Genomic DNA, 25,208 nt, shown 5'->3' on the forward strand with positions numbered 1-25,208 from the left:
AAAGTTCAGATCGTATCGATTGTCAAAGACGCTACCAACTTTTCGCCAACGATTCGATATTATTACGAAACGTTCGTTATATCTTTTCAAAAAGTATCGTAGCAAAGAATAAAATTATAATTTAATTATTTATGAAACCAAAGGGATGATATTTTTAAGATACGTAACTGAATTCGAGTTCTCAAATGTTTGGCTCATATCGCTGTGACTTTCAGCTCGCCACATAGCGTTTGATAATTTTCATATTTTTCTTACACTTTCCCTGGATATACGAACGGAATCGATTATACAGCAAGAATGATAGACTTGATTTTACGGTAGATCAATGAATTCGATTGTTTTACGCATGATTTGAGCGAACGATCCAAGACAAATTGTTCACCTTGACCGTGAATCGATGTTCCGTTTCAGGAACGGAAGTGCCGCGATTGACGCCAACCAGAAAGTCGTCGTTTGCGTAAATCGAATCGATAGCGTGTCGAGACTGCCGATCCGATCGGGATAAAACGAAACGAAGCGAACCGGCGTGTTCCTGTGGAGCGGATAGAGGAGGAATCGAGAGGGTACGCGAGGAATAGTCACGACTCCAAAGTAGGTGAGTATCCTGGAACTTATTTAAGAAGCAAAGATTCTGTAAACGGGTTACGAAAGCTGGAAAAATAAATTCTTCGAAGTTAAAGTCATAATATCGAGAATGAAAGATACTGATACGTTAGAGAAATTAAAAATCCAAATCAGTAAGTTGCACAGTTCAAAGTTGGAGTTTCTCGAGATTGGGGAAATTTGAAGCTGAAAATTTGTATGTTGGTTAAATTAATAATCGGAGTTGCACAGTTCAAAGTTGGAGTTTCTCGAGATTGGGAAAATTTGAAGCTGAAAATTTGTATGTTGGTTAAATTAATAATCGGAGTTTCGTAGAACTAGAAAAATTAACAACTGGAATTTTTTCAAGTCGAACCAATTAACAGCTGGAATATTTTATAATTGGAGAAATTCAAAAATGTGGAATCTAAAAGTTGGAATTTAAAAACATTGAAATTACTCACTCGAGACTTCTCAAAATTACGATTCAATTAGAATGTTCTCTCTCTCTCTCTCTCTCTCTCTCTCGATGGAAATAATATTTAATAATACACAGCAGACGATGTTGAAAGAGTTCTTGAAATTTGGATCAACGAATCAGTGGATTAGTAGAGTTATGGGTTGGCGATATTTTATGAATGATATATTAAGGTCTTTTCAAGATGAAATGTAAAATATGAAATAACGTAACACCGTATTGAATAAAGTAAATAGTAAATACTTAATGACCGACAATCTTTCAAGCGTAATTTACGAATTCTACAAAGTCACGATCGATGCAATCAAGCTTGCAGTTGATTTTATCGCGTGTAGTGTACAATGCTCGCGGCGAGTCAGAATGTAGGTGGCCATTATGACGATGGTAATCAGAATTTCATGCAGGAAATCGTCGGTGAATGATGGCACGGTACTGCCGTTGTTTACAAACATTTTTTATTTTTTTTTACACGCGATGTAATTAATGACGGTATAATTAACGCGCACTTTCGCGAGAAGCAAAACGTTTCCTTCCGATTGAACGATTTATTCTTTCGATCAATGCCACTCGAGTAACGCCGTTTAACGCTTCTTTCGGACATTGACTGGCAGACAAAGAATATTCATTTCAATTACTATACTTTTGTTTCCTAATGATACTACCTGATATTTATTAATTAATTAAAGTTATCGAAGTAGTCGGTTTTTTAGATATTTGAGTATTTTTTATTATTTTAATATTTTTTTTGAAGACATCCGATGATCTACGAATGATCGTAAATGATGATAAAAAAGTTTCATTATGGATAATAGAAATTTATATATCGCTACAGAATATTTCTTTGGAAAAATTCTTAATATATTACAACTGGATTTATTCGAACAAAAATTGATTACGCGATTGATGTTTCCCAATTACTTCTATCATCTTTTATAATTAACTTTTATAATTAATTTTTATATAATGCTCGTCTATTTTACATGAAGTTTGTATAATAAATTAAATTCGCTCTCGTCGAATATATTCTTAAAAGAGATTCTTCCTCTTACTTGCGATACATTTTATACGAAGAGCATGTGGGAATACGAGTTGTTGAAAACGAGTTGGCACACGTTATCCCCAGGTTTCACGTGTTCGTCAATTATCACGAACGCGACGGCAGCAATTAGTACCGTTCCAAGGAGCCAGAGTTACTTTTTCCTTCTTCGGCTGTTGTTTCTGATTTCCTCGAAACTTTCGTTCTCTTCACGATCGATGACCTTCTTGCCCATCAACGTCACGTTTGTTTCGCCATCTTTTCATAAAACGATTTCCTCGTCTTATCATCGGTAAACTTTCCCAACATGGATCTTTCTCTTCCAATAAATTCCAATTTTATTTCATTTCGTTTCACTTGTTTTCACTGATAAATGAACAGTTTCCTAAAAAAAAAATCCTACAATATCAATTTATGCAATTATATCAAACGCACGTTACTCTCGATTTATCAATGGAGATCGGATACAGTGCAAATGCCGATCGAATACATTAGGAAAGCTCGTTTCATTCGACTCGCATCCATTAGTTCAACGTTATAAGCCCAAAGCTCGTTTGCTACATTTTTATTTAAATTCTGTGCACGCTATACTTGGACGCGCATCTACATAATTCTAATTATTAAAAGAGCATGATCTAAAGTAAGATGTTCTAAAGACCGGATGCGTGTCCTGCTCAGATAGTCGAACGAGAATTTTCGTAGCCTGCGGCCTACGAGTTCAAGGTTCTAATTAGCATCGTTCTCGATCCATTTTTCAGCGGATCATCCTGGTTTGGTTTCCTGCGAGATCCAACCAGCACATGCAAAACAGCTACTTGGCGGGATCGGTTGGTTGTCGAGCGGCTCGCGTTAAAAAAGGTTTTCGATAGATAACGGTCCGCTCGTTGCGGAAGCGCTCCCGTTCAACGATCCGCGGACGTTGCTCTTAATTATTTATTACGCGTCGATGACGTAACCCTCGGGGAATCGTTACGGTGTCAGACACGATGGAAATTTTATTAATTCGAATCGTCGCTTCATCGTGGAAATCTTTCTTGTTCTTTGCTAATGATTCTTTGTCTCTTGTGTATTACATTCAGATACATGGGATTATCAGTCTTTTTCCTCCTAGTATTTGACCCTAGATTCGCATACTGGGTCGTTTTCCATCAGTGATTTTCATTAATTTTTCATTTTTCCCATACTTTTGTTTAAATTTAAACTTTGCTTGAAAACATTAATTTAACACGTAGATATCCATAAGAAGTACTCGGGCGATATTCTAGAAACTTGAATGTGTGTTCAAGAATTTTGGAGGAGTTTTTAGAGACACAAAAACGTAGAAAAAATAAACTTTATGCAGGCGACACGACGTTGGGAAAAGCAAGGTTGTAGGCTTATGTGGTTAAGTATATTTGTTTTTAATTGAAGTTTTTGGTCCTAGTTTCAGTCTTCTTTTTTTAGATTTATTTTTCCATTGAAAATGAGTGATCATAAGTAGTTTTCTCCTAACATTTAACCACGATATTTACCATGTTTTCGAAGATTAGATTCGTGTTTCAATTTTAATACTTTTAATGCATGTCGATCAGGTTTTCCAAAGACAAGATTCAACTCTTATCAAGTTTATAGACAAATAAAGATTAAAATTCCACTTTGATCTAAAAATAAATAAAACAATGACACCTTGATGACACCTATTCTCCTAATTTTTGCCTGCTTTTAAATCGGATCTCGCAAATATTCCACGAATTGCGTTTCGAGGGCATGTTTTGCCACGTGCGTTTCTCATATTCTCCTACTTTGAATCGTAAGCTTTCATCAACGTGTCGTCACGATAACGATTAAGAGCCGCAGATGGATTAACGTTTCTCCGCGATTTCCTAGTAATTTCCCGCATACTTGGCGTCTTCGTTAATCGATCAGGACTTGTCATGGGAATCGTTGAATCTCGACTCATCGACGATGATTTACAACGCGAGGTAAACTATTACGATGTTCGTTCGAACGTTCCATAATAATGCGAGATTTCGATTAAAAGATTCATTGAACGATACAAAAGAGACGATCACGTCGAATCCCATTCTAAACAACTAATTGCCTATATACAATCGAAAATAATCTCTTCTAATATTAAACGCTTAACTTTTCAAGGAAATTCCCAGCACACTTAAAAATTACAATCGTCGTGCCATAATCTTTTCTTGTCTAATCATGAAACACAGGCAATTACGTTAAAGTTTATTAATACTCGAATTCTTCCTGGATTTTCCACGATGATAATGAAAGCCTGTTCTCGAATAGTTGCCGACCATTGTTCCGTGGAGGCGGCATTAATTACTCGTGTTCCTCTTTTGCTTTCTTCTTTCCTCGTCGTCGTAGCGGTCACAGGCACGCGTCGAAATGGTTTGGCGACAGTGAGGTCGACAGGCGTCGTTTGGCAACAGATGGGAAAGGTATCTATGGCCGTAAGAAGTGCCGCTATGTCCCACATCGGCTGCCTACGATTCTGGCACGGTAACCACGTTCCCCTATTATATGTGCACACCTTCCGGCAGGTGGTTCCCGAGATTTGCCCCTCTTCCTTACAGGGATGCGTAGAGTTCGATTTATTCGAATATCGTACGCTTCGTGTACTATGTACTATGAAAAGCGAAAAGAAGATAGGACAATTCACGTGTGCTGTATTTACGAAAGAATTGTCGTTCAGAAATGACAATTAGACTGCGGGCTATTTTTGCAAAATTCCTATTTTTGCAAAATTCCTATTTTTATAAAAGCAAGTGAGGACATGGAACTTTCACGCAAGTTTCATCTGTTCACTGTTGTTAGAAAATACATGTATGTACATGTGTAGTGCACGAGCGAGGAATGAAAGAGAGGAAGACAAAAGGAAATTACCATGAGACGAGCGCATCGCGTATGCGTCGAATGAATGAATGTGCAATAAAACAAATTCGTTGCTGTTTGAGATGTACAAGAGAACAGAGCGCTGCTCGTTAATATTTCGAGTTATTATGTTATATATAAGATAGTTCTTCTGTTCTAGCAAATTTTGTATTTGATAAAACATTAACAATTGTCACGACGAGCATTTTGTATTTTGGATATTTCATGTATTTGTACATTTTACGTGAATTTTCGTATCGTCGAACATTCGGTAAACGCGTAAAAATCCGCGGTCTAACGATGATAATTAAACATCAGACATCCAGGCTGATACAATCTTTTTATTCGAACAAGGCGGTGAAATTAGTACAAAGTAGTGTAACACCAGCTGTATTTGTACCTAACGTTTTTCTCCTTTCTAATTTCCCTCGATACCTCTAAATCGCGTGCTCGACTTACCAGCTTTACTCGTTATGGATGGTAATTACAGTCATCTTGATTCTTTTTTATTACACGAGCACGTTGTTAAAGGTATTTCAATGTAACAGACAGATGCTCGCGTATATTCAACGCCTATATTTTTGTTCTCGGATTTCGCGAGGTATCCCAAAAGATGTCTTCAAGCGCGTACTTGAATTTAATCAGTCTCGATCTTCTGGTTCCTTTTTTCAAATTTTGAAGTGGTTTTCAGATCGCACAGCTGACCGGAGCAGAAGTATCATTATGAGCATATTACGAGCAGTAAAATTTCCCATAAACGTATAACTATGAGCTGTGTAATTATTAGCTGATAAATTATCGTGCAAGAAGATACAGTTTAAACAAATTTGCGACAGACCAAACGACGAAATTGTTCCTGTCCAAAACTGCCTGCAAAAGTTCTTTCTATATCGATACGATCGAAGCATTTTCGTATTCTATTTTATTTTTCTTTTCTACGCATATTGGGCGTTTTATTTATTTTGGACATTATCTTCGAAAACGAAATATAGAAACAGATCTACCTCATCTACAATTTACGTTAGCGTTTTCTTCACGAAATCGTGCAACTATTGCACCCTCTTGCATCTGACATTTGACGACAAAAGGGAGTAATCTAGCGACCCAATCCGATCTATCTGCATCGTTGAGTCGATGGCGCTAGCACCGGAAGTGGATGTCCGCCTTCTCCGCGTTGTCACGTTAGCGCGTTTCTCGTTTCGACCCAACGAATCCAAATAGACACTCGTCCGTCTACCAGAACCAGTTTCCCTAAGACCAATATCCCTGTGGCGTCGATTACTGTCAACGTTATTTTCGCTTAAAGTGAAATTTCGTTATAAATTTTAAGCTCGGCGTAGCGTAAATTTAACAGGGAAAATTAGTAGAGTGAATTTAATTGCCTGTTAAAATGTCCGAACTAGTAATAAGTTAACAGAGGAAATTGAAAATACGAGGGTCAGAATCTGCTGTAAAATCGTTTGGTAATAAATTCAAACGGAGATACATTATATTTAGAAGCTAATTGTACCTGTAAAAATATGATTTAATGGTTACTTACATTCGTGGAATAATTTCAAGCTAATTGTATTTGTAGAAAATGTCCTGGATAATGAAGTTGAAAGATCGACAATTACGTGGAAATGTTTCACGAGAGAATAAGAATAAGAATAATTGATCTTATTTTTATTCTTACTGTTTTCTTCCAATATCTGTCATCCGATCCTATATTCGACACTGGTTAACATTTTTCTTTTATATCGCTTTTGATGAATATAAATTGACAGATTGATCCGCTGAGAAAGTTTTGCATGTCGCTATATGTACGCGACTGTTAGTATTTCTTTAACAAAGTTTCGAGAAAGATCTTCGAAGCGCGGATGTTAATGGACAAAAAGCGAATATCGAGCATCCTGAGTGACATTTAGAACGTAACAGCATGTTATCCACGTGGCGAATACTGTTGCCTTTCTTGCAGAATGTATCGCCATTAAGAAGCAAGTGGTGCTTGTAAAAACAGACCTTCCGCGTATTCGACGATCACTATCGCGATGAACGTACTTACCCTTGGAACCGGTTTCACGTCTCTGCTAGGATTACAATGGTATGTCGAAGTACTATGATCCTTTTTTCTCTCGATTCTAGGTCGAGATCCATCGCGTGGCTGTAATTGGCACGATAGAAAGAAAAGGAAGAAATAAGAGAAAATAGAAGGTAAAACGTTTTAATCGTGTCAATTATTGTCACGATATAAGGCAATTTTTGTTTTTGTTTATTGGAATTAGTTTGAAACACGTTGGAATTATATTGGATATGTCGGCAATTTCTATCGAAATTATTTTCCTATTCTACCTTCCTGCATAGCACTTCGCTAGCGAACTGTTAGATCTGTTTTCGGAATAATATAAACTTGAATTAGTTTCTCAGGTTAAAATACCATGGTATAACCGTTGCCCACGCATAATTAATGGATCACTCATTTCACATCTCGCGTTCCATATAATTCAAACTGTTTTCCGTGGGTTTGGTTCAGGGAAATATACGGTATCCGACGTTCCTGCTTTCTGATACGATCAAACTCCACGCTGTTTGTTCGTTCGCCAGATGTTGTTTGAGAGAACGTGCAACCTAAATCATGTGCCATTGCAATGTGCCATTTTATATTCGCGGTGTGGAATATCGTAAACAGTACCTGAGAAGAGTACCTTTCGGATATAAGTCAGGAAACTTTGAAAAAAGGATGAAGATTGCGAAAGGAAATTGAAAAAAATTGATAAATATCATTTACGTAACAGATAAACGAGAAAAGCGCTGAATATTTGATTTTCACTGAATTAGATTTGTGACAGTAATGACATGACTTTGGTAGTTGGCCATGACTTTCAAACGACCTTGGCAAGAAGCAAAGCGACCTTGATAATTGCTAACGACCCATAAGTGACTTTCAGTGCCAATATCGCGATGTCGATGATGGTTTAAGAAGTTGAAGCGACTTTGAATAGCGATGATTCGACTTTAAAAATTATTGATAATCTTCAAATGACCTCGAGTGTTAAGGGCAAGCGATCTTTTACGATCTGGTCGTTAGTGAGGAAAGTATATGCAATATATAAATTAGTTTTTTTATTAATTTTACACTCTTCTTCATGACCGTTCAGATTCTCATTCAACCTCGGCATACGCTGCATTATTACGTATACAGTGCACGTAATATCGTGGTAATTGTTTTCAATTTTCAGTTCAGCCTAATATGAAATATATCGAGCTTATAATTCTCTGACGAAAATTTAAAAAAATGCCAGATAACGATTCACTTCCGTGATTGTACCGTTTAAAGCAATTTTTACGGTAATTAATTCTTTATCAAAGCGATCTTACAAAGTCTTAAGGAGTTAGTACTTTGAAAGAAATATCCTGTAGGATATAAATTAAAATGTAAGTCAGAATTATACAGTCAGAAATAATAGGAAGGCAAAAAACATTTGATCGATGCGACTTTCGGACGATAGGACAATCGATTTTTATTAAATCTCATTTCTTCGAACAGAGAATGAGAAAATTGTCAGTTTGATTAGATATTTAAGGGCTGCGTATCTTTTTGGCCGCTAAAATACATAAATTTTCGCCTGATGAGAAGGTACAGTCTCACTTTCGTTTGTTTATTTTCTAATACATACGCGTGGCTTGCTGCAACAAATGCCAATGTAATATTTTTGCAAAAATCAGTTAAACACTGTACTAAGTTTATAAATAATTGGGTACTCATAAAAAACGACAATTTAAAATTCTACGTGGAAATTACTACAATGGCACTGTATATGCGTCAACATAAACATTTTTCATAAAATAAAGTTTCTGCTAAAAATAGCAAAGTAAACGTAAATAAAACAAATAGCATGTTCTTTAATTCTCCCTATCAGAAGAGAAATTTGAAACAGCAAAAACTTGAACATGAATTTTTTAACATATCTCTAAGTGCTCATATAATTTTTATTTATTTATTTATAAGCATCGACGTTGATATTTCCTGCATCAAGCCACGGATATAATAATTCGTGACAGGAAAACAGTATCTTTTAGTAATAAACATTCCGTTCAGATATTTGAATATTCGGATAACGAAGGCTCTACCCTAATACAGATCGTTTTTCTTCTAAACGAACGTTACCATCTTTTATTTCTTCCTTCATAGTCATCGTCGTAAACCACCAAATAGCCAACGAAATTGCGTAAATTGCACAAATTGTATAAATTGGAAATTATCTGGGCAATCAAGTATCGTAGAAGCTTTCTTTCCTCAACTAGGTTCAGCAATAAAAGTTTAGGCGAAGTTCGTTCGTCGAATCGATGTTTTATTCATCGTCTGGATCACATTAAGACACGTTCCGTAGGAAACGGTCGTAGAGATCTCGAAAGTTGGCGAAATTTACCAGTCGAACTTCCTGAAACGTTTTATAGAAATCTAATAATCTTTTATTCTCAAACCATTTAACTAAATTATCCAAACAGTATCGATTCGATCTCGCTGGCGCGTTACAGTTTCCCGGTCGACTTCCTGCAACGAAAGCAGAAAAACAGATTTGATCCTAATGGCGACTGAATGTAACGCAGCTATGCAACTCACTCGCAAAGATTTAACGCGTCGAGTATGATAAAGCTCGCTATTACGGAACAACGAATCAACCTTCTTCTTAACTAATTACGCGTAATTTGTTAGGTGTCAGGGTTTCCCATACAACTTTTTATCGTCACGTGACAGCGAAACATGCGATCGCGGTACAATGTGAACACGCTTTACTTTAATTTAGAACGCAAGTATTTCTCTCCAACGCTGTTACAACTACGCTTTTGTCATTAGGTGCTATTGACAAAATCCGCAAATCACTTGGTTGCCAACTTAATAGAACACCAGAGCATAATTGTAACAGCGTTGGAGAGAAGTACCCGCGTTCTAAATTAAAGTAAAGTCGATAAAACCACCTAATGAAAAAATCCGCAAATCATCTAGCTGCCAACTCAATAGAATTCCTGTTAAGTCTTTAACAAAAGAGAAATCATAGTAGTCCATCTTCGTTAAAAAATATTTCTATCTTTCGTACTTGGTATACGCATCCCCTGTATTTTTCTGCCTACGAATGTCTCGTGAGCGCGACAAATTTCGAAACATCGCCGACATATCTGGCATATCGTGTGCAGTTACGTCATACACGTAACCCCGATCGAGCGTGGTGGTTCCGATGCGCGCGTCCTTCCCCGTTTTCGTTGGCTCGTCTCGACGAATCATCCAGGAGATTCACCCAATTCCCGAGGTGATCGGCCAAGGTAGTCACGAACACGCTTTAGCATACACGTCGCGCCGCGCAGCGAAGGTTATTCAACCCGAGCAGATCTCGTTCGTAGGCAACGCGGAGTAACGGGTTCCCGATGACTCGTGCATGAGGCGCCTCTCCACCTTGCCGGATTACCCGGTGGTCAGGCTGCGTGCACGCCGGGCCCACCGCTTCTCCAACCTTCGAGTCGTAGATTCAGTCAGCCGTGCACCATTGTCGAAACATCGTCCTGCTGCACGACACTCGCGATTCCTCACCGCGTCTACTCCTCCGCCAATGATCCTAGTTTCGTCCCGCGATCGCTAGCTTTGCCTCATCTTCGTAGAACGTTCGAGTTTCAAGTCGGTTCGAACAGTGTTTCTCCGTTTGTTTTTCAGTTTGACGAGTAGTTTGCCTTCTGTAGTGTTGCGTTCTGATATTTTCTTTGGTGTAGCTTTCTGCTTTCCTTCGTATCTCGTTATTGCGCGTGTTTGGTGATTAAATGCGGTTTCCAGCAGGATTCTGAGATTCAGGTAAGAGAAATTTCAAGGTTTCGGACGGGTTGGTCTTTGATTTCGATCCGTGAGAGTCAAAGGAGCGCGTGCATCGTGCGTTTCGCCGCGGATTCACTCGTCGATTTATGTTTATTCAAGTTCGACAGGTTTCCGTCTACGGTGGTTCGTACCGGAACTGGTTTCACGCCATAAAGCAAGCAATTTAGATTTTGTAATGGCGAAACTCGAGTACGAACTATTTTACAAGATGATCGTGTTCGCGTAATTAACTCGTATTTCTCTCGAGACGGTTTTAAGCACCATGGTGTAAGAAGGACGAATTTCCTTCGACGAGAAGAAGCTTCAAAGCAGTTTCGAGATAACGAAGCTAAGATGAAAGAGAAACGCAAGAAATATTCTCGTAACGATCTAGTCTCTCGAGATTTAAACTGACCAACCTGTGATCGATTTCCCACTTTCTAGAAGTCTATCAATGTTAATCTCAGAATACGTAAATGGTATTCAATTTTTCGCAAATCGAACGATTAATCTCCATACAGTTGTCGCTTTAATTTTCCTATCGCTCAGTTATCACAAAACGCTAGACGAGCTATGGAAAAATCATCGACGTAAGGACATATTCGTCTCCATTAGCCCCGTCACGATTTTAATTTCATTATCCAATTTCCATCATTCTACGTTCGTTGTACAAGGCTACAAGCTATCAAAATCATTGCCAAACGTGGCAAAACATTTAGGAATCCGTCGACCTGGAAACGCGACGACGGTCACGGTCCATTCGGAGGAAATACCATGAAGAAGCATCGCTGAAACGACATTCGCGATTCGCGACACACGTATCAAAAGTATTTCGACTTAACGGTACGTTCGTTGTAATCGAGCTACGAACACTCTCCGACGATTTGTAGTGGCCTCTGACACGCTTGCCGGCCCACACCGTTGGTCATAAATATATCAGGACACCCAGTGATTACGTTTAATGAAACACCGAAACGAATTTTACATCGCCTTATAATACGCTTCCCTATAAATAAACCGAGTGTTTTTATTCATTCGTAGGAAATTGGAATATGCAAAAGTGGGCAGAATGCGTGCAATATAAAATATCGAAAGTACAGTACCGGTTATAGTATTTAGTAAAGCAATGTTCTACCTGGCTTTCATTCACTTAATTACCTCCATAAAACATGAATTTGCATAAATAACCGTAGTATATTTATTTTATAGGATACGTATGGTAGCGGACGGAAGAAAGCTTCACGGCTACGCGGTATGAAATGTACGAAAACTATAATCTTACGAAATGCGTTTATATTCGACAAGGGCAACGAACGAACGTGAAATATACTCCGAAGTAGATTATCGTTACCAACGTAGCAGAAAATCGTCAGTACGAGCGTTATCGACGCTCATAGAGCACCATACTTTTACGCTCTCTTTCGTCCACCACTGTACTGTAATGCGAATCAAATAACAGATTTATAACAAAATAAGTGGAAAATAAAAAAGCAGTCGATAACATTCGATTTGTACGGAATGTCTGTCAATGTTCTGATGCTTACGGCCGGCTGTGTACGTCGGAGGATGCACAATGTGCTCACACCGACACATTCAAAGGGGAGGGGGGGAATAAGAAGACTGATAGTCCAGGTACCGTTACAGGACACCAATATCAACGAAAAAGATGCAACGGTACAAAATAAAAGAAAAAACACGATGCTTTTACGGCGTTCGAAGAGAAACCACCGGGGAGCTTGGAACGCGCTCAATGTTGGGCAGCGATTGGAAGGAGAATGTGGATGTTGGTCAAACTCTTGGCTTTAATTGAGATGGAATTTCGGCTGGTAGGATTAGGCTGAACCGGTTATAGTATTCGCTGAGATGTAATTAGGATTTGGATGGATTTTGCTGTTTTTTAAGTAACTGCCGTAGTATTCGATTGAATGGAACTAGAATTTCTAGAGTTTAAGTTTTCAATCGCTTGTATTGGTTGGCAACTAACGACAAATTCTACAATCACCTAGTTGCCAACCCAATAATATTTCCAAGGCGAGGTTGGTATTTTTAAACATCTTCAGTATCCGTTTTAAATGTTCATCTTTAATTTTTAAGCATCTGGAGTACCTGTTAGGTTGTATAAAATTGACGAAGAAATTGCAAAAAAGAAGAATTAATTCAAAAAAGGAGGAAAGCAATAAGAAAGAAAGCTAAAAAGAAAGAGAACGTCTTTCAAAAAAGGATTATTCATATTTTATCGCAAGGTTTCGATTTGCATAAAATAAAGGCATAAAATAAAATTGAGTATTAAACGGCGTGTTCCTTCGCGTCTGTGCCGCGAAACGACCGCAAAACTCCTCATTTCCATGCGATCGGCATCGCGGAGCGAACGACCAAGACGTGGCTATCGAATACGAACGATCACCTCGATCGAGACCTTCGTACGCAAATCGACGATCAAACATTCCCGACGTGTTCCACTCGAAAACGATCGAACCACCTGTTTCGATCGTCATTGCGTCATTGCTCTGTAATTTATCGTAACGTACATTCATTTTCGGATACGTTTCGTTAAATGATCGTTTCACTGATTCATCTTACGACGTTGGCTCACCTTCGATAAGGTCGAGGTTAATTTCTGGAGGAAGACGCGCACGTGCTTCCTGATAAAGCTACTAAAATTATTCCATTCGTGATAAACTCTGAATAAAAATCGAGTGGATTATTGGGTCGAGGATAAACGCGGTCCTTAATTCTTTTCTTTATTATTCCTTTTTAATGCTTCGTTCTTGTAAGCAGAATCTATTTTCTAAGATATTAGGTTGTCCGAAAAGTTTCTTTCGTTTTATAAGATGATAACGGATGAACAACAATTTCTGTTTTATATTATTTTATTGAATTAGGTACGATCCATTTCGTTCTGTTTCTATTATTATATTCGTGCATAATTCAATAAACTAATATGAAACAAGGAACATTGTGCGTCCATTATTTCCTTATAAAACGAAAGAAACTTTTCGGACAACCTAATATATCAATCGATTAAAGAGAAAGTATAAGCGAGAGAATGTTCAATTGCAGAAAATCATAGGCAAAGCTAAATTTCAATAGGAAATTTATATCTTCGAAATTTTAAACACTAAAACACTGGTTTGCTAAACGTCAAAGCAGACCATTGCAACTATATTTCTAAATATTAATGTTAAACATTATAACGTTTAACATTGAGATTACTTGCGTTTATAAAGGTTTCAAAATTTGTAATATAATTTTTTAGATTGTACAACTAAAAATTTCAAAATCCATGATTAAGATTACTCAACCAGGAAGATATAAATACGGACGAGTTTTACGGATGAAAAATTATTAAATGTACCGTAGACATTAGGCAGACAAAAAGATACAAATACGTGGGTAGATGAAACCACTATTTCTCGTTTTGTTTCAGTGCAAAAATGCGGATGAAGCTGTTAAAGATCGTGGTGGTCCTGTTGCTGTCAGGATCGGGCAATGCCAGGCCGCAGAAAACCGGTAAGAATCAACGTCTCTCATGAACATCGTTGCGATTATCCATAAAACGTGGATCGTTCGAGGGAAAAATATTTATTTCATAGAGGAAACGTTAAATATTTTCGCGCGAAATAGTCAAAAGGAAAGGGATATTCCGCGAACACCAGACGTTTTGATTGTCGGTTACTCGTCGCAAACAGGCTGTGTACTTATTTGATTGCAAATCCTCTAAGGGAAACGTTGCTAGTTTCCATGAAACTTTCCATTTAACAAGGCGAAGTTTAAAGTCTTTAATCAAGCGACGCGCTATGCAATTATCGAGGATGACTGTCTTTCTCGTCTATTAAAATGTTGAAATTATTACGATAGCACGGATACGACGATAATTTTATTTTTTTTCCCAACAAGATTTCCTTTTGAGGCTTCTTTATGGTGGAAAAACGTGGGGGCGGATTTCGCTCCATCGTTTTCTGTATTTTGCAATCGGAGCTGCTATTAATTGCATGATCCTGAAAATATACGTACATGTAGAAGATAATGCATAGGTATAGCTATACCAATAGCCTAAATTTTCAACTTCAAATCGTTAACTCTCAGGTAGCAAATATTCAATTATTAAAAACAGATGATATCGTCGAATTACGAATTTTTGCTTGGTAAACTCTCTTCCAGCTCTCAATTCTCACAGGTTATTCTCAACGTTTTCAACATACATTTTATTCTACATATACTCCTTTATATTTTCCTGTTGTTCTTTCGTTCGCGAAAAGGAAAAGCTTGGTTTTATCGCGAAATGCAAGTTTCTCGTAAAGCTTTGTATCTACCGAAGCTACTGTGTCCAGTAAATTCGTGTTTCACCATATCGATCGTATCGACCACGTTCCGTGTCAGAGGAAAGCGCGGCGTGTAGCACGTGATTACGCGAACCAGTCTGCACGCAGATTACACGTTCACCAGGAAATGTAATTCCCGGAGTCGCAACAGAAATTTTCTATCCGAACGATCGTCCACCGATTCCTCCTTGTTTGTTGCAAAATTTTATTTCATAACACAAAAGTTTCTTTCTTCTTTTTATCCCTCTAACTAGGTTTTTATTTCGCTGGCCAATTATGTCTGTTGTAATCTTCCAATCGATAATCTGTTGTTTTCTAAGAATTCATAACAACCGTTGTTACGAAACGACTATTCTGTGGGATAACGCGCGTGCAATGTGTTTCGATCGGATTTTATCTCCAGAGCGAATATCGTGGGAAACTTGAGAGACCCAAGTGAATTTAATTAACTTTTGAATGTAAATGTAATTTTCTTATTATATCGTTGTATATACTTGCCATTTCATAATTTTCGAAATGTTATATTTTCATTTCTCTCTTTCATTCGAGAACTAATTAAACAATATAAAATATATATAACGTAATTATATTATTCGCAAGGAAATATAATATAATATAATTTTTCCCCATCATATCCCTGAATAATTCTCATTTCGTGTTTCTCCAGATATTATATCTTTATCTTTCTGTATCTCCGAATAATATGTACAAAATAAAAATTTATTTCAGAAATGAATGAATAAATAAATTAATTTTTAATTAATTTTCAGAAGGATCGTTTCAAGTTCAGCCATCGAGGCCAAACCCTGAGCAATGGAGAGGCTCCGGCGTGCCGCATACCGTTCGAGAAGATAGCAGGTACAGGTGGAATTCCGGAAGTAGTACTATTCCGTACATTAACTTACATTATCGCGATAATGTTAATCCTTCTATCGAGTCTAACGTCGAGGTAAGTGTCGATAAAACGAGGCAACCGGAATCAACGCGCCTCCTTCGATCGAACTCGAACAATTTCTGGAATCCCCCGAAGTTTCAACCAAGAAACTCAGGAAAGATAATCGACAAACAAAGTACAAGCATGTTTCATGAACGATCAATTAAAAGCGACCATCTAACTAGGCTTAGAAACACGTCTCGTCGTCAACCTATAGTGCCAAAAAATTATAATACAGCTTCAGGTGATTCTCCCAAAGAATCAGCCAATTGCTTCTCAAAAACAGATCAGAGATTTAATGTAGGTTATAGACGCGTACCGCCTTCAAATTCGAGAATTTCGAACGCGAAGATAGCCACTAGAAGAAATTCTACGAAAAATGGCCTTACGCGAGATTTCACGCGAGATAGTCCGTGGAGAAAGGCGAATGATATGTTGATGAATAATTCAGGATCCAATGTCGTAACCTTGAGCCAGAATTCGGAATTCTCGGGTCGGGAGGAAGTGTTTTCGCTCACGCTGGACAAAAAGGTCGAGTCCACGACTGCGTTCGATCACGTCGCGGCCATCAGAAAGATCACAAGCATGTTGACTCACAATCAGACTACCTCTAAATTACCTCTAGAAAACAGAAACGATGTAGACGTTGGTATTCCGTCGACTCTTTCTTTGCACAGCCATTCCAATCGTTATTGGAAGTCCAAGCAATCCAACAGAACAAAAATTCGTCGTCCTCAAGGTCATTCCTCTAATTCGAACAAAAAGAATCAGAATAGGGTTCATTTAAATAAGATGCACGTCAAAAGGAACAATTCTTCTACCCCTAACACGAGCTTGAAGAATTGGCCCAATAGTGCCATTCAAAACGACGAAGATTTTCATAATTATGATCAATACACCACGATAGAAGAGGATGTGAAGCCAGAAGAGGTGGTTGAGAAACCATTTCCATTGAGAAATTCCACTTTCAATTATCACATGCCTGTTTCGAATTCCAATTTTCAAGAAATAGTTCACTGGTTGAAAATCCCGGCTTTTATGACGAATGGTAGCCATATAATAGAGAGTGATCAACTCAATAGTCCAATTAGCCTCGCTTTTGATCCAGTTTATCAAAATCTGGAACCGAATAGGCCTTCTAAGCCGAATATCGTTCCACAGCTCAAGCCTGGCTTCATTTATCCTCTTCGTCCTCCGAGTTATACCGCGGAGAAGGTGCCAATTTGGCCACCGAGTGGTCCATCGAGAAATAAGACTCAGAATCCTTTCGTTCACAATCCACAGACTCAGGTTTCTCAAAACACAGTTGTTCAATTAATAAATACAGACTCGAGCAGGCCAAATAGGACGACGCTTGAGACCAAAGTGCCTCCAGGATTTATCAGGCCAATTGCGTCTGGTCCTTCAAATCCTTCGTCCTCTTCGACCTCTTCAGGATCTGGTTCGTATGCTCCTTTTACCTCTTTAGCTTCTCCAGGATCTGGATCGCACTCTCCTTCGTCGATTCTCTCGCAATTGTATCCTTCCAGTGCAACAACTTCGAAGCCAGGCCCAAACGTTCACATAGGCTTCACCTCTTACGAGGACAATGATAAAGTACCTGATCAGAAACCTCAGACTCCGGTGGTGACCTATGACCAGAGTTGTCCTACGATTCTAATAAACACCTACACGAGAATCAATAACACTATTCAAAGCAAAGAAGGCTGTACCGATTTGAACATCATCATCAATTCCCAAGTGTTCAACACTAACGCCTTCAAGTCTACACCTCCCCCTCTACCTGACCAATCCAATCCTGAAAATTATCAGGTTTATGGAGACTCGGACAAATATGGTAGCCAAATAGGTTCAGATACCAATTATCAAGCAATACCTATCTACCAACCCAGTTCTCCAGGATCTCAGTGGCCTCAGAACAGTTACTACGACTCCTCAAAATACCCAGAGAACCAGAATCTTCAGCAAAACGACGTTTCCAACGTGGAGGTGATTCAGGATACTCAGATCAGTATTTCGAGTCCAGCTGAAGTTTCTCCTCCAGTCGAGTCCTCCTCAGAAACAGTGGAAGAAACTGGTCCGTTAAACGACAGTACAGGTTCTTCGGGACAAGTTGGCTCAGACGTTGGTCAAGCAAACGATTCTCCAGGTGTGAATTCATTAGTTCGACCAGCTGTGACATCAGCTGCGTCAAATCCTGGCTCCTCAGGATCCACTAATATCTTTCCGGCAGGTCTAGGCACAGGATCATCTTCTACTCCAAGTCGTCCAAGTCATGACGATGACGACGATGACTTTGACTTGTCCCCGAGTGGTATCATGGATTCCATAGCTTCGGTGTTCACTTATTTCACGTTTGTCAATCCCTTGCATTATGGGTTCTTCAGCTTGGCAGCTGCTCCTTTCACCGCTCTCGCAGCTGGAATGCTTGGTATCGTTACTTTTATCTATCCTTGGCTGTTTCCTGCTTCGTTTAGCTTTAGCAGAGCTAACAATAATAATGGCGATAGCCTTTGGTATAATATTGAAGAAGTGGTGATCCAGTATTTGGAGAAGTATGGAAGGATGAACGAATGGAAGAGTAAGAGGAAGAAGAGGAAGAGATGAAACATTGGAGAGTTTCAGATTCAGGTTCTCCTGATAATTTTTCATCATGTGAAGATTTAAGTTTAGGTTTTTTTAGACGATTTAGAAACTCGTGCGTTGATATACAGGGTAAGTTAGGATAGTTTGCGAAGAAACGAAGGGTGTCACTGTTAGAACCAGGTGGATGTTAGGGACATATGGCGTATATAGGATGATTCAATGGTGGAGTTTAAATAGATCATATGGTGGTCATAATTGCAAGTTACCAGTGCTAATAAGTTCTCCAGCAAATACAAATAGAATAACAAAATCTATATTCTATACGTTAGTTTTACAAATTACAAATTAGAATAACAAAATTGCGCGATAGAAAACTATAACCTACAGCTTTTCATTTATCGATTCACTAGTATAATTAGGTAGCGAATTTTTACGCATCCGTAGAAAATTTCGAGGCACAAAATATAGCTTATAAAGCAAATTTTTGCTTAGATACCATTTCTAATAGGATTTATGAAAATATAAATTTTCAGAAATATAAGTGGTCTGTATATAAAGAAATGAAGAAAATACAATTATTGGATCAGCCTGTATATTGCATAATTATTAAAAAGTTTTCTTATAGTAGAAAGTTTTAGAAACTCTAATATTTAATATCTTTAATACTAATATTTTTAAAAATAACTCTTAGATTTTATTTATTTTATTTATGAATCGTTTGAAGGGGAAAGGACATAGAATGGTGTCTAGAGAATAGAAAATTAACCTCGCCAACAGTAGCTTTACTTAATTATGTTAATAAGTAAGTATACAGAGTACGAAGAGATTTCCTAGCAATAGAAACATACACACACAGAACAGTATTACAGATGTACTTATGCTATACCTTTAATGATAATGATTTACTTTTACATTACTTCGAATTACGTACTTTTTTTTAGAGTATCTAGGGCATTGCTAGTATTTGTGCCAGTGAATTGTAATTGAAATAAAACCATTGGAACGAACAAATTATGCGTTTCTTTCTTTCAATACAACCAATAATTTATCACATTTCATATGTCTTTCTTATCAGCAGAATATAGTTCTTCATATACCTAAGAAATAGCCTTATCAAATTCCAATCCTATATCCCAAAAATCATTTGCCATTACAATAATTCCAAAGAAATTATTGCAAATCACAGTATCATAAAATCCTTGAAAATTGTTAAAATAATACAATCTATTTTAACATAAAGATTAACAAAATAATCCTTTTCCTGAAATATTTCACAGACTTATAGAAAGGTAAGGAACAAGCATCCATTGGTCACTCTGCTAACTAAATTATTGCTATTTAATGTAATTTAAAGATATCTTAATTGCCATTTAAACTTCCAATCTAATTTACCACAAATTTGAAGCTTTAATTTTCCGAAAATCGACGTAATCTTTCAATCTTCTTTCAGCATCCATTCAAACGACACGCAACGTCACCTGAAAGACATGCACCACATCGACCAGTCTTTAAGAACGGTGGCCACTCAATTACTAAACGTGACCAACCCCGAAGAACCACCAAAGATCCTCGACAACGTGATCAAGAGGCCCGCTGCGAGTCAAAAACCAATCGAAAGGAACGAAGCCACTCCGATCAAAGAGATATACGTGAACAATGGTCCACCTGGTAATATTGGATTTGGCAGACCGATCAATTCCAAGTTCAATTACTTCGAGACGAGTCATCCAGGTCAAGCAATGGCCATCACCGAAGAAGAACTCGAAAAAGAATTAAGTTCAACGCGTCTGATGACTGCTTATAAGAATCATGCAACGACCACTGGTGGAATTTCCACGTGGATCCTTCTAAATCCACCGTCGACAACGACGAAGACGATGGAGATAGAAAAGAAGACGAAACAGCCGTTTCAAATGGAAGTGAAAATGACTGTGAAACCAACGACTTTGATGGAGAGAGTGGAAACCACTGAAAAAGTGACAGAGAAAGTTACCGCGCCCGTATCCACGACATTAGTCATGGATCAGTCTTCTACTACAAAGAAATCTGTCTCAGTCGACACGAAGAAGAGCACCGAATCGAAACCAGAGAAAATTCAAACCACAGAGAAAGTAGAGTCCATGCAGAGTACCACTTTGAAGGTTCCACAGACTACTGCGAATTATTTGGAGAATAAGGAGGCTGTTGTTAGTACCACGAAGAAGATACAGATTTTAAGAACGACACCTAAGCCTAAGATAGCTACCACGAAGACTACCGTATTATCTAAACCTTCTGGTTCGAAGCCTTCTAGACCTAGCCAACAGAATAGGCCTAAGCCCCCTATGAGAAGAACTACTACCGTTAAGCCGGATTCTGCGAAAAATGAGACTGTTTCTACTGGCAAGATAGAGAAGGTCACTTTCAGACCGGTTCAAATGATCACCATTCCAAAGAACAAGGTAGAAAGCACCGAGAAGCCTATGTTCGTGACCAAGATCAAAGCGTCTATCGCGATGGACGCTCAGAAGACTAGCACGCAGTCTTCTGCTTCCAGTTTAGAAGTAACTACGACTTCTAAACCGACTACGATCGAGAATAATCTAGTGGAGGTATCTGTGAAACCGAAACCAGTTGGTACAAAGGTGAACAACGTATTGAAAGTACAATTGAAGAAGCCTCTAGACGAGACGACAAAGATCGAAGTAGAACCCATTAAGGTGAATGCTCCCGTGTTGAAGATCGAGAAAGTGGAAAAGAACGAGGTTAAGAAAGAAGAAGAGAAGGAAACAGAGAATCTGGACAATACCAGGATAGATTTAATGAAGTTTGATTTTAATCCTGAACTGACAAAGTTCAACGTAAACACAGAAGTTTCTTCGACTTCAACGAGCACCACACAATCGACGACGTCCACTTCGACCACCAAAAGACCTAGGAACAATCCTAAGAGGAAGAAGAATAAGGTCAGAAGGCGAAAGCCAACTACATCCACCACTACAACCACTGTTTCTTCAGTGATACCTAGTACGACAGAGAAAGATTTAATAGACGAACCAATCACTGAAAATGGAATACAGGAGTCGAAGATAGTACCTGAGACCAAGGTAGCTGGCAATTTGACGAAGACAAAGAAGAAGCCAGCTTCGACTCCCATTAGTATGCAGATTTACAACTTCCTGAGTCGAGAGGTGATGCCTAGTTTTGGAGTGATGTCTTTGGTGGGATTGGGACTTGGCCTGGCTTCTTACTTCTTGTATCCGCTCGGAGGAACCGTCACTAGAAGAAACTACGACGTTGAGCCTAAATATAAGTATAATTTCGACGAATACGGTGGAAACTATGGTCAAAGGGAAGAGGAGGTCTTGTCTAAAGTTCTTCAGGGTATGACAATTGACGAGAACAAGTATCCTGGCTCGAAGGACTATGACAACAATTACTACAGGTACCAACATTATGACGGAGTTTACGATGCTCAGCCAATCAAGAAAAGCGATCAAAGGTACCCTCCTTCATCCGCGATATATCGTCCAGAGAACACAGCGTCTATACATAAATATAAGAACACTGATTATCGTTATTCGGATAGTACAAGCACTCCAAATTACTATGACAGGCCTAAACATCGCGAGTATGTGGTTGGATCCGCCGCCCCTGGTACAGCCAACCGACAATTCGTTGTTGGAAGCATTCCCAAAGAGTACCCACCTTACGAAGAGAAGATTCCTTCTTTATCGACCCCAGGAAAGCTGGCTAACAGTTACGAACCTACAGAAAGTGGGCAGATACAGTTCGACCACGATATAAACCAGAACTTCGATTTTCCTGTGGGGTCTGCTCAAAACTACGGCCAAGTACAGACAGCTAGACCAGATGACACTTACGAGGAAGTTGAGATCACACCTACCGCGGTTGCTGTGGAGCATGGACCTAGGTCTCTGAAGCTTAAACGGTCTCTCCTGGAGTTGACAAAGGTATCTCCAACGGAAACACATCGTTCTAGAAGGAGAAGGGACTCCGTAATTCAAATTATACCATCGAAACGACAATTGGAAGAGGAAGGGAAGGATCAAGATTTGAGCAACGAAATCCTTAATATCATTGACTCAGCTATACCCGAAGAAGACTATACTCAGAAGAAGAAGAACAAAGACAAGGAAATGGAAGGTTTTGTGAATAAAAGAAGAAAAGAGAAGGAGGATGAAAGGAACCGACTGAAAGAATCCACTACCAACGGTCAGACTTTAAAAACGAGTACAGCCGCCCCTGTGGATACTTCTACGGTTTCCACAGCAACGAAGGAGACTACCGAGTTTCCTACTTTTTCTCCGAGTTCCACGGAAAGCGATTCTGAAAGTAACACGACGAATAATCCGAAGTCGACCGAAAGCACCAGCGAGTGGATCGATCTGACCACGGCGAAGCCAACCGAGCAGAACGGTTTCAATCTCTTCAGTTTCGTGAAGAAGATCGCCGAGATCAAGTTCAGGCTCGGTCTGACGCTCCTTAAACACGCCAGCGAGGGTTTTGCCAGATATCTTGGTCACGTGCAGAAGAGGATCAACGGAGAGGAGTGAATAGGCTCCTTCCAGGAGGCTGAATACAATGGACTCGAGTGACGACCGCGATTTACACTGTCACTAGGTCAGCACGTACCTTATTCTTCGAGCACGCCAGGACATCGTCTTGAAAACGGAAATCCCTCGTATCTTAACATCTGTTCGAGAATTTCCAGAGGGTGGAGACGATTTTCGGACGTTTTATGGTTGGAAAGGTCTTTCCACGAGGGTGACTTTCTGTAGAATCTGAAATACCTTCGTCGTTTGTTTTTTCTTTTTTCTTTCTTGTTGGATATTCAGCGTTTTTTTTTTAGGGAAGAAATGTTTGTTTCTGGAGGAAGAAGATAATTTTTTTAGAGCAAGGTATTGTTCAATTTTTATAGTATTAAGATAGCAGGATCGTAAGATTGGGGAAGAATAAGCATTTGATTGGAATTATGTATATTTTGTATTTTTGCGTAAGATACTGGTATCTCTTGTTTTAATATTTTACGAAGATTTCTTTAACATTTTTATAATATAAGTGTTGTATATTATAATTTGATATTTTATATTATATTAATATTACATAATATTCTAAGAAGAGTGTTTCTTTTTGTTTGGAAATGAATATTTCTTCTTTGCTACGAAAATGATGAAGTTATTTTAGTTCGTAGAAGCAGACAGCTCACCCTCTGTTAGTATAATACTCTGACGATGAAAAGAACTGCTCTTTCTATATGTTTGAAATAATTCTTATTACGTAGAATCATAATCTTTGCAAACTTTCTTAGAAATGTTGCTTTATCTATTTTTAATCTATAGTTTCATTAAAATTTCTATCGAGCAATTGGGACCAAGAGAAGAGGAAGAGTTGTTCCTGGACGTGAATGAGTACGACAAGCTTTAAAAATAAATGTTAAGGAATAGGATGTCTCGCACAGAATCTAATTTCCATTAAAAGATATATTCCAAGAACGCTTTCCCCGAGTTATAGAAACGTTCTTTAGGGAAAGCTAAAGGTTTCGATAAACTTTCAACGAAAAGCTCTATTTTTTTATTCTCCAAGTGACTCTTTCGTTCTTCGATCGTATCTTTCGTTGGTACTTATGCTTTTTATTAAGTATTAAAGCGAACGACGAAATGTAAAGTATGTTATAAATACACATATAATTAAATAAATAAATAATAAATAAGATGCATGTCTACATAATACCCTGACATGTGTGTATATGTCGTATATACGAACGAAACTAGCAATAAAAATCTAATTTTTCTATCCGCAAGAACACATTCGTTTTTCTATGAGAAAATTCAACTAACCGCTACTAAACTAGAGAACCTGATTAACGTACAAATAAAAAGTAAAGCGCTTACGGGATAGATACTTAAAATTATGTATATAGATCTATCATGTACATTTTCTTAAACTCTAGTATGTTAATTTACTTTTTATATTTTCTATCCGAAGTCCATTCTATTTTCTCTAAATTCTTTCTCTTGCTAGATTCTCTTATTTATATCTTTTATTCTCATTCCTATTCCCACGAATTGTCAGAGAGTTTATTTCTCTAGATTGGTTTACCTATCGTAGTCTCGTTCCACGGACTCGATGTTCGTTCGTGGGATTGAGATCACGAATATTCGTCACTGAATCATCCTCATCGAGGAGCCTCGATCCGGAAGTCATTAGGTCCCTCTTTCGTCGGCCAAGAAACATGGGTATCATCATCGCCATCGTTGCCGGTAATATCCCTGCAGAGGAGCAAATTTACTCCAACGAAATCAGTTCCCTTAAATGTTAGTTTTTGATCTTCTCGTTATTTTCCAAATGTTTAACTTCTAAATTTCTAAATCGTCAGTTTCCTTTTGCTTAAATTCTACAAACTTCAAAATTTCAAGTTCACAATTCGTGAACCTTTTCCATGTACGGAACATGATAAATAACAATGTTCCTTTTCGTCTCGTTTCAAGAAATTTGATCCATCTGTTACTTTAGATAATCGCTTCTAAATGCACAATACTATTGTTGCTATGTCACCATGTTAATTCTATTTCCTACAG

The 25,208-nt window shown here is 38.2% G+C and overlaps 2 protein-coding genes across 6 annotated transcripts in view; one reads left to right on the forward strand and one right to left on the reverse strand.

Annotated features, from left to right (window-relative positions):
- Positions 1 to 24,340, forward strand: LOC105666103. Of its 2 annotated transcripts, none has more exons than XM_048408928.1 (4): positions 1 to 595; positions 14,213 to 14,295; positions 15,878 to 15,965; positions 20,078 to 24,340. In XM_048408928.1, exons 2-4 carry the CDS (start codon positions 14,220 to 14,222, stop codon positions 23,181 to 23,183), a joined length of 3,270 nt encoding a protein of 1,089 aa, XP_048264885.1. In that variant the 5' UTR covers positions 1 to 595; positions 14,213 to 14,219; the 3' UTR covers positions 23,184 to 24,340. The 2 variants fall into 2 exon arrangements, with proteins under 2 accessions (XP_048264885.1, XP_020720146.2); XM_020864487.2 differs by lacking the exon at positions 1 to 595 and adding an exon at positions 10,385 to 10,785.
- The window catches only part of LOC100651408, a 79,407-nt gene continuing 78,494 nt past the window's right edge, over positions 24,296 to 25,208 (reverse strand). For 3 of the 4 annotated variants that reach the window (XM_048408933.1, XM_012312118.3, XM_048408932.1), the window contains one exon: positions 24,296 to 24,899. In XM_048408933.1, the coding sequence (XP_048264890.1) occupies positions 24,730 to 24,899 (170 nt within the window). In that variant the 3' untranslated portion in view covers positions 24,296 to 24,729. The remainder of the gene's footprint in view (positions 24,900 to 25,208) is intronic. The other variant, XM_020864513.2, reaches the window with a different exon arrangement.

This window comes from Bombus terrestris, chromosome 9, assembly GCF_910591885.1.
Source record: "Bombus terrestris chromosome 9, iyBomTerr1.2, whole genome shotgun sequence".
Classification (NCBI taxonomy): domain Eukaryota; kingdom Metazoa; phylum Arthropoda; class Insecta; order Hymenoptera; family Apidae; genus Bombus; species Bombus terrestris.

Bases quoted from the DNA above. Each gene is read 5' to 3' on its own strand.
- LOC105666103 (XM_048408928.1), top strand. From the start codon at position 14,220: ATGCGGATGAAGCTGTTAAAGATCGTGGTGGTCCTGTTGCTGTCAGGA. The intron at 14,296-15,877 runs GTAAGAATCAAC...ATTAATTTTCAG, and splicing joins TGCCAGGCCGCAGAAAACCG to AAGGATCGTTTCAAGTTCAG. The intron at 15,966-20,077 runs GTACAGGTGGAA...ATCTTCTTTCAG, and splicing joins ACCGTTCGAGAAGATAGCAG to CATCCATTCAAACGACACGC.